Below are 9,659 nucleotides of genomic sequence, written 5' to 3'. Positions count from 1 at the left end.
CTCGGGGGGGGGGCAGCTCGTCCCCTCCACCTGCCAACCTAAAGGTGTTTGTTACCTAACATCTGAGTGGTGTGTGTTTTCACAGCAGCTTCAGGTGAGGCTTCAGGAGAAAGAAAAAGAAGTGGACAATCTTACCATGCAGTTACAGGCAGAAAAGGTAGTTTCCTTCTTCTGTTTTCCTCTCTCTACTCCACCTTCCAGTTCTGTAGAACCACAGATGGTCCAAAATAAGGGTTTGTACTCAGATGATTGCTTTTCAAGGGACCTGAGGACCAGCTTGCTTGTGTCACTAGACAGACAGCTACTTATTCCCGCACAGTTGTGGGCTCTGCATTCAGCTATGAAGTCCCCTGTCACGAAGATGAACGGGTAGTGTTCTCTTCGCTTGGGCTTATTGCTGAGTTGCCTTTGTTTAAGGTCATGTTGGTTCCTGATATCGAATTCCAGTCTGTTCCTCTGTTTGGGAGGTAAAAGGGGAGTGTAGTAGAAGAGATCAGACGTGGAGAATGCTTTGCCCTAGAACAAGCATTTCAGGCCAGTCATTCACATCCGAGGTAAAATCAATGGCTACTTATTTGTTCCCTCTTTTGTCGGAGCAGAAAAGCTGTGAGGGTCCATCTGAGGAAAGCGGAGGTGGCTGGAGATCATTCCGTGAAGAAATCTGAGACTGTTACATATTATGAAGTGTTCCTGCTGTTAGCTTGTAAAGAAAAAGGTGTATGTCTTGTGCTTCTTGTTTAGGACCAGGCAAAGACAGCACATGAACTTATGAAATCCGTGGAGGCTGTGAAAGGCCGTCTACAAGCACAGCTGCGAAACAAAGAAGCTGAGAACAACCGTCTGACTACACGGATAAAGGTACGTTTTCAGTGGTCCTGGGACTGTCTCTTCTTTTGCTGTCACAAACTGAATTGGCTGACAAGGGAAGTAGCACTCACCAGCTATCTCACAGCTTCTACTGTGTCTCGGAGCCTGAAATATTGGCTGGCGGTGTTTATGCTGCTCCCACACCGCATGCTTTTCAAATTAAGTGAGAAAAGAAAACACCTTTTTACTTTTGGTGCATAAGGCAAAATGATAGCCTTAAGGTCTATGTGCATTTACTAGATTTTAAGTTTTTTTTGAAGTTAATTGCTACGTGATTACTTAAAGGCAGCTTTGGTTTAGTCAATCACCAAGACATGGTAAACTGTTTAATTACTGGGGAAAAATGCTGTGCCCTAAGTTCCTGTGTTAGATCACACTCATGCATGCTTGCTGCAGTATTAGTGAGGAGGAGAGAGTTCCCCTCTTTCATCTTGATCAAAGCCTTATGTTTAACAAACCCATTGATGTTGTGATGAACATATGAATGTTAACGGTTTAGAAGAGCTTTAGTTCTGCGTAAAGCTGCATAAAGCAATATTATTATACGTGGGCATGTCAGTTAATAAAACGACTGTTCTTGGGTAGGTCAAAAGACTGGCAGACCAGTATTTGTCTTGGTCAGGAGAGGAAATCAGTATTTTAGAGAGCAGCTTATGAAAGAAGAACGGAAGGCTCTTGGAAGGAAAGGAAAACATGTCATGCTGATGGGTCTTGTCAGCATAGGACAGGATTGTGTAGGTGGAACAGTCGCAGGTACCTCCCGGCTGGAGGTTGGGGGTTTATGCCCAGCTCTCTCCACCGTTTCTAGGAAGTTAGTTGCTGGTTTTGTTATGCAGGTAGAAGGGTGTTATTCCGTATGGTGTGTTCTCTCCCTCGTCACAGAATCTGGAGCGCAGTGAAGCTGAGCATAAGACAGAAGTGAAACGTGTCATGGAACAACTGCAAGAGCTAAGGCAGAAGGCAGATGGTGATAAAGAGGCTCTGAAGAAAGCCACCCGTGCTCAGGAAGAGCAGGCAGAGCGGAGCGAAGAGTACGCAAAGCAACTGGCTGCCCAGGTGGCAGAGAAGGTACCTGATACCACGGGAGGAGAGACCTCATTTCAGATTATACATCTAAATCTCTGACTTCTGGTACAGCCTTGGACAGAGTCTCTGCTTTCAACCAACGAGGTTTATTTCTGTCTTGAAGCCTTGGCCCATTTATGCCAAGTTTAGAACAAACCCAGTTTTCGCAGCGGTCTCTATATTTGCTGCATGTCCTTAACTTAGGACGTGCAATAACTGGGATCGTACTAAACTAGCAGATTTGGGGTTTTTTTTGCCACGTTCTTTAGAACCATATAAGGGTTGACCAAAGCCTTGTGGTTTTGGCTCAAAATTCTGAGTGGAGTTGGTTGCTAGTCAATAAACTGGTCAGAGCAGAAAAGTACAAAGGCTTAGAGGTGTGCTGGAATTTCCTGTTGAAAAATGACTGAAGGATGTCAAAAGTAAGCAGAAAAGTGAGTCCTAAAACGAATCAGAAGGGACCATGGATTTCACACTACTCGATTTGTTTTTCCATTGTTTTTAGAATTCCAGGGACCAGAACCACTCATAGAATCTTAAATATGCTTTGTAGTTACGATAGTTCATCTTCTTCCAAAGGGGCTTCCTCCCTCACTGCTGTTTTGTCTGTGGGCTGGCAGTGGAGTTGGAGAACATATCTCCCTGGAGGATCCGGAAGGATAAAAACAAATACTTGACCTCAATTTTTTAAAAGTCTTAGTGAAGTCTCTGCACATACCATGCTCACCCCTATCAGCAGCTCTGCGTATTGTCTGCACATCCCAATCCAGTGGCATTTCTGTCACCCTTTTCCTCATGTGTTTCTGTTGTTTTGTAGGACAAGTACATTACTGAGGCACTGACTGCTCTGGAGTCCTGGACGAGTCGCTACAACAAAGTAGTGAAGGACAAGAGCGACCTTGAACAGGAAGTTGCTACGTTGAACAGGTTAAAATAAAATTAGTGTGCAGAAACAAATATAAGTGGGGATGAGCTCTAAGTTCAAGGGTAGTTTAATTGAATAATTGAACTGGATTGCCTGTAAATATCCAAGCAAAACCCGCAGTGCCATGTTAAGGAACAAACCGACGCAGGAGGCTTAGACACAATACAGCCACACGTATCAATGTGATAACGACAGGTGTCCATTTATTCCCAGATAGCTCTTATTTTTATACCATAGCTAATTCATTAGTAAACACCATTACATCATATCTAAACATTATGATTTGTCACTGGTTAAAAAAGTTAATTCATTAGTAATCGGTTACATCATTTTTAGGCACTACGATTCATTACTTGTCATTAATTATGTATTAGGTTAACGAAAAGCCCCCCTATGATTACCTCACTTAGAAAACTTGTTCAACACGCCTGCAAGAAGTTAATGAGACATTCGACCTTGGCTTAGAGTTCTCACTTCTCAGCAGTTTTTTAAACAAGGATCCTTGCTAATTAAAGTTTTGATAACTGAGCTGCAGAGCTCCGATAAGTAATTTCAAACAAAGAACTTTATAAAACTGCACTTTTGCTACCTGAGAACCGAGGTTCTGTTAGCTACTACAGCAGATTTTAAAAGCAGACTTTAAGCGAACTTTAGAATTATAACTTTGCTAACTCAAAATAAGATTCTGGATTGCCCAAAATATGCCCATTTTCTTGAAGAAATCCCACAGTGCCGAGGGGGCAGAGCAGAGTTTGAGGAGAGAGAGAGAGAGAGGTGTGGCTTCTGCTGCTGGCTGCCACAGCAAAGGCAGGATTTTTAAGGGTTTGCTGACCCTTAAAACTCTCCATTTCTTTGCCACTTGGTAACGCGTAGAAAGATTTAAGGGTTGTCCGTCTTCTGAGATCTGTTTGAGATGCTTGTATGGAAGGGATTAGAAGAGATAGGCAGTATAGGTGGTGCCAATTATGTTTTGAAGCTAATTGAATGTGTTGGTGTCACTGCAGTACAGTTATTGCTGTAGGAAAAAATAGGCAGGTACAAGATGAGAAGTCCCTCTGTGTATCTTGGTGGCATTTTTGCTCCAGGGGAACAACCTGACTTAATTTCCAGCAGGCTGAGAAGGCTGAGGTGGTAGATTGGTGTAACAGATAGGTGTGCGAATGTGTCTGGAGGAGGAAGACAAAAGGATAGGGAAAAGCCATGTTTCTGAAGCAATTCTGACGGTTAGGATTCTTATTCTTTCTTGTCGCTTAAGGATTAATTTTCTCTCTGTATGGCAGGCATGTTGCAGAGTTGGTGGAACAGCAGAAAACCCTGGAGGACAAGATGCTGGAGGACAGGGAAGCTTGGGAGAATAAACTTCATCGACAGGCTACAGAGACCACTTCTTTCCAAACGGAGAACGAAAGGCTGAAGGTCAGCTGGGGTTTCAAGCTGAAGTGCTGGGGGAAATAAGGATAAATTATGATCATTTACTTGACCTCTGAGGGCAGAGTTGAATTGCACCCATTGCTGCCACTTAGTTTCAAACCAGTTTTACTGTAACCTGCGTACGATAGGGCAAGTACGCTGGGAAGAGACATAAAGAACATGAACATTCTGGGAGGACTGGGTTTATTCTGCATTTTAGCTTGGAGTATCTCCAACTCAGGTTTTTCTAGCTGGGATCTTACATCTTGTCCTTACATCTCCGTGCTGCTGGAACAGCAGCAACAGAAAAAACTGTAGCTTATGAGGAGAGAATGGTAATCTCCAGAATAAAAAAACTGGCTGGCATATTTCTCCTGTCATCACTTACTGCTGGTGATCTTGGAGACGACCTGCATAATTTTCTTCTTGGGAAGCCGGTGCTGATCCAAGTCAGAAGTGGCTCGAATCCAAGTAGCACAGCTCCTTCGGGCAGGTGGAAAGATGACACATCCATCACAGACCTCTGTGCTCTGCTGGCGTGAACTTCGCAATCCGCTGAAATCTGGAAAGTTTGGCCAGCCTAGACTGACAAAATCTCTTTTCTTAGTCTAGACAGCGCTGGACAGTTTGTGTAGTGGTTACGTGCAGCACTCGATGGGCGGTATTTTCTGTTCCCAATGCAGGAGAAGCTGAACCAAGTGCAGATGGAAGTGCAGCAGCTCAAGAACTCTGTCAGGAACTACGAAGGGTTGATTAAAAACTGCAAGTCACAGGTAGACGTCAAAACCTCCAGCCCTTGCACAAACATGTTTTATCCCTTCACTGCTGTGGCTTATTCTGTAACGCCTTAACCCTTTGTTTGCTCTTGGGGGATGTTGCAGTTGTATGTGGTTTTTGGTTCTTTTGTCTCTATTAAATGGGCTTTTTCTCAAACAGCAGCACCCAGGCTGCCGTGTGCTGTGTGCCGAAGAGTGGAAGACTTGCCTTTCTCACTGTGCTGAGAACTTGGTCGTTAGGAAAAGCTGACTCCCACAGCAGAGATCTTGATTAATAGAAAACAAAAGACTGGGTTTAATTATTTCACTTTTCCCTGCTCCTTTTCAAAAGGTGAAGGAAAATAGTGAGATTTTTTTTCTTCTTGGTGTGGCAAGTACTGTTCCTTGACTGCTTTTGGGGGGATTTTAGATGTTGTGGTAGTAGGAAGGTAAAGGCAGAAGGGAAGAACATTTGGTGGAAAGCCCAAGTTATCCAGGTGGCAGAAGCAGAAAGTGACCTTCCAAATACAGTTCTGGGGTGGTGGTTGTGCGGCAAGAAACTTGTTGCCAGTCCTTGGGCAGTTAGTTACCCTAGTTAGTTACTCCAAAGTTTTGTGAAAACTGTATCTCACAGATCAAGTGTGTGGGTTTTTGTATGTCCAGGTGCTGAAGAGCCAAATGGAAGCAGAAAACATGGCAGCAAAGCTGGAGAAGTGTGAGAAAGAGAACAAGGCACTAAAGGATGAGATGAACGAGGAGATTGAACTGGTAACTATTCCTCTAAAGACTGATATGTCGTAGACATTCCTGTGTCTTCGTGTTTTGAGTGTAGTGAAAGATGGCTGTGAACAGAGAATAAAAACCTTACCTGAGTTTGCCTTTTCCATGAGTTTTTCTGAGGGCTTGTTCGTTCTGAAAAATTTATTGAACATTTAGCAACTTGTTTTGGACTATATGGTGTTCTCCAGAGGTGTTTAGATTGCTTAGTGTGTCCTTTGCTGCAGAGATAGTGGTTCAGAACAGTGGACTATCCAGCTTACACCATTTTCTGATGTGGAATAGCTGTCCTCAAAGAAGAGCAAGCGGCTAGTATAATTGAAGCTCAGGGTCCAAAATACTCATTCTCACTCCATCTCTAGGGAATGCCAAATCCTGAGAGAGAGTCTTCTGGAGTAGGAGAACACCTTAGGCTTTGAGCTCCAACACTGACTAAATATCCACACAGTGTCGTCATGGTTGCAGACTCATAAAGCTTCACTGAAGTTGAGAAAATTTTTAGTTTTGACTCTATGAACATTTGAAAGTCCCTCACGTTCTCTCCTTTGGCTGTAGGTGCGTAAGCAATTCCAGAGTCAGCTTGTGGAACTGGAAAACCTGCCTGAGATCCTAAAGATGAAGGAGACCCTGCTAGCAGAATGTCAGGACCAGCTTCAGAATTACGAGAAAAAGAACGTGGACCTGTCTGCCCAGGTCGCAGATCTTCGTCAGCGGGTAAGGAACTGGCAGAAAGAACACGCAGCACAGCAGTCGCCAGGCTGTGAGGCCGAGATCAATGTCCGGTCTCGGGAAGGTTCAAACTTTGCCTCTGCTGTCATCTCTTTTTGCAAAGATTAAACGTGCTCGGCAAAATAAAGGTGCGTGCTATGTCTTTGTGCAAGAAGTTAGTGGCGTGGCATTCCTCACTGTGTGAAAGGTTGCTCATCCCTTGGTGCAGAATCTTTCTGGGACAGCAGCAGTGACAACACTTGCTAATGCCAACGCTCGCTGCTGTTGCTTCCATCATCTTGTCAGCTTTCCCTCCTGCGGGTTTCTGCTGAGAATGCTGTCCCAGCCTTGTTTTCTCATCCTGCTTTCAGGTTGTTTTCCCAGTCCCTGTTTTCTGTTTCCAGGAGGACATGGTAGGTGTTGCAGGACGGTTACCGGCCGGCGTGACTCCTGCAGCCATGCCTCTAGACACAGCCAGCAATCTCGCAGTCTCGCTGCTTTGCTCTGGTCGGGTTGGAGTTACAAGCATTCCTGGTATTTCAGGCTCCTTTGTGGGCTGCTCTTCATGTATGCGCTTCGCTGTCCTTGCAGGCGGCTGCTCTGCCCTTACGGACCGGCCTTTTCACTGGAAAGGAAGGATGTTCTTGTGCCTTCCCAGACACTAACTGGAAGCACCAGCAAAATGGGTGTTTAGTGCTTTGCTTTTCTGTCCACTGTTCCTTTTCTGGGGCTCTGCAGTGCTAAGCATGGTTCCTCCCGGAGAGCTGCCTATGTTTGAAATGATTGGTTGCGTGTATGTGGTGACTACTCTGTAAAGTAATCACTTACTGTAATTTTTAGATTGAGCTCCAGGGGGCCAAAATGGAGATGACAAGAGAGAGGTATCAATCTGCCCAGGAAGAGAAAAAGCAGCTCACCTTGAAGGTGGAGGAGCTAGAAAGGTTAGAAATATTAGGCTCTCTTAATCTTCCGTTTCCACCCTCTTCCCTTTATTTTTTTCAGGAGATTGAAACAGCTTCAGTCTTGTTGCAGTCCCCCGCCACGCCTCCAGGTTTCTGTGCATTTGCTTATCCCTCAGGGGTCTCTAATCAGTAGCTGTCCACTGGAGGGAGAGTTACGTGTTTTTGCAGCACGTATTTTGAGTGTGGTTAGGAAGGATGGTGGCTCGCACAGCAGATAAACCAGCTCCTGGCCCAATCTACCTGACAATTCTGAGGTTACTACGTGCTACTGTATTTTTACGTATGTTTGTGAATTCTTTTTAGTGACAATGGGAAAATGCAGGTATGTGGGTACTCGGTGTCCTTCAATTGTTGCAATTGTGATTTGAGAAATGGAGAAGTGTTTTCTGGAGCTCTTTTCCCTGCTTTGTCAGGACCTGATAAAAAGGCAGACTGAAACACCCTCCATTTAAAATGAATAGGCTTCCTTCCCTTATTGTCTTGACCTAGAAAACTAGAGACCATGAGTGCCCAGAACATAGAATCCCTTCAGGTCATAGCAAAGCGCGAGGAGTCCATCCTCCAGTGTCAGCTGCGGTTAGAGGAGAAGACCCGTGAGTGCAGCTCCTGTCAGGACCTGATAAAAAGGCAGACTGAAACACCCTCCATTTAAAATGAATAGGCTTCCTTCCCTTATTGTCTTGACCTAGAAAACTAGAGACCATGAGTGCCCAGAACATAGAATCCCTTCAGGTCATAGCAAAGCGCGAGGAGTCCATCCTCCAGTGTCAGCTGCGGTTAGAGGAGAAGACCCGTGAGTGCAGCTCCTTGGCGCGTCAGTTGGAGATGGCCATTGAGGATGCCAGAAGACAGGTAAGTCATTCCTTGTGATTGCGAATTCTCCCACAACTACCCAGCCTGTAAAAGGGGAACAGCAAGAATGCTGGAAGTAGCTCCTCAGCCTCTGAGCAAATTAATGAAATCATCACGTTCAGTGCAGTACAAGTAATAAAACGTGCTGGTGCTCTTTGTCAGCACTTAAACCACTGAGAAACTGAACCCCGTGCTCCAGGTGGCAACAGAAGAGAGGAAAGCACAAGGCTTATGTGTGAGAATGTGTCCAGTTAAATCTTCCAGGGCTTTCGTGGGCAACGGGGTAGGGGAGAATCGTTCTTCCATAGACCACCCTTTAACGAAGCTGTTGTTCTGTTGTTGCGTGTAGGTGGAACAAACTCGAGAACGAGCCACGTCTAGAGAGAGGGCAGCCCAGTCCAAGATGTTGGATCTGGAGACGCAGCTGAGCAGGAATAAAGCGGAGCTGAACCAGTTGCGTCAGAGCAAAGAGGATGTGAGTGACTTGCAAGGGATGCTCTTGCTGTGCTGGTGGTGTCGGCATAGACCAGCGTCCTGCGGACGTGCTGCCGAGGTCACGCAGGGCTGTGACTGAACGTGAGGCATGGATGCGTGGTATGACGTGTCTGATCCAGGAGCATGGACTCTCATTTGCTTGTGACTTACAGCAGCGATCTGAGTGAACGTGCTCTAAACTTACGTGTGTATAAGAAAAGAATCAGCCCTTTCTGATGTTCAAATGAGTTTTTCACCAGCTACCGTGGACAAATTTCAACTTCATGTGCGGTGCTAGGTTATCTGAAAAAGGTGTAATGCCTCGTAACTACGGCGAATCAGCTTTAGAAGCCCAAGTGATTCGCCACTTTGTCTCCTGTTTTTATCGGTGGGTCACTGACTGTCGTTGAAAATGAGCAGAACAAGTTATAAATGTCACAGCAGAGTTGATGGTAGGGTCGTTACTGCTGTGCTGATTCTTGCTGTGCTCAACGCTTCTGGGGAACAGATTGATTTTAATGCGAACAGGACAATTGTTGCTGTCTTTCAGCCTGTGTTTGTGCTTCTCCGTGCAGGCAGAGCGCCGCTACGAAAGCCGTCTGCAGGATTTGAAGGATCGGTTGGAGCAGTCGGAGAGCACCAACCGCAGCATGCAAAACTACGTCCAGTTTCTCAAGTCTTCCTATGACCATGTTTTTGGAGAAAGTGCCTTGCTGGGCTCCTCCAGCCGCTCTCGTTCTCCTCCATGAGGACGATGGTCCCCTTACACCCTCTTAAGCACAACGGGAGCCCTATTTGGAAGCCATGTGTTATTTAGAAATAGGTTGGTGTTTCCGGGTCACTGTCAGGAGGTGTTTTCCTCTT

General features: G+C 45.5%; 1 protein-coding gene across 1 annotated transcript in view; it reads left to right on the top strand.

Annotated features, from left to right (window-relative positions):
• Nucleotides 1–9,544, top strand: part of ODF2 (outer dense fiber of sperm tails 2) — a 15,661-nt gene extending 6,117 nt beyond the window's left edge. Inside the window, exons 8-19 of the mRNA XM_010136029.1 lie at nucleotides 86–157; nucleotides 742–858; nucleotides 1,750–1,935; nucleotides 2,750–2,859; nucleotides 4,138–4,283; nucleotides 4,916–5,040; nucleotides 5,686–5,790; nucleotides 6,355–6,513; nucleotides 7,348–7,448; nucleotides 8,159–8,321; nucleotides 8,671–8,796; nucleotides 9,371–9,544. Of these exons, the coding sequence (XP_010134331.1) occupies nucleotides 86–157; nucleotides 742–858; nucleotides 1,750–1,935; nucleotides 2,750–2,859; nucleotides 4,138–4,283; nucleotides 4,916–5,040; nucleotides 5,686–5,790; nucleotides 6,355–6,513; nucleotides 7,348–7,448; nucleotides 8,159–8,321; nucleotides 8,671–8,796; nucleotides 9,371–9,544 (1,584 nt within the window). The remainder of the gene's footprint in view (nucleotides 1–85; nucleotides 158–741; nucleotides 859–1,749; nucleotides 1,936–2,749; nucleotides 2,860–4,137; nucleotides 4,284–4,915; nucleotides 5,041–5,685; nucleotides 5,791–6,354; nucleotides 6,514–7,347; nucleotides 7,449–8,158; nucleotides 8,322–8,670; nucleotides 8,797–9,370) is intronic.
• The last annotated feature ends 115 nt before the right edge of the window (nucleotides 9,545–9,659 follow it).

Source organism: Buceros rhinoceros, unplaced genomic scaffold (genome assembly GCF_000710305.1).
Source record: "Buceros rhinoceros silvestris isolate BGI_N320 unplaced genomic scaffold, ASM71030v1 scaffold20555, whole genome shotgun sequence".
Lineage (NCBI taxonomy): Eukaryota > Metazoa > Chordata > Aves > Bucerotiformes > Bucerotidae > Buceros > Buceros rhinoceros.
Note: the sequence above shows the minus strand (reverse complement) of the source record. Positions and strands in the feature narration are given on the sequence as shown.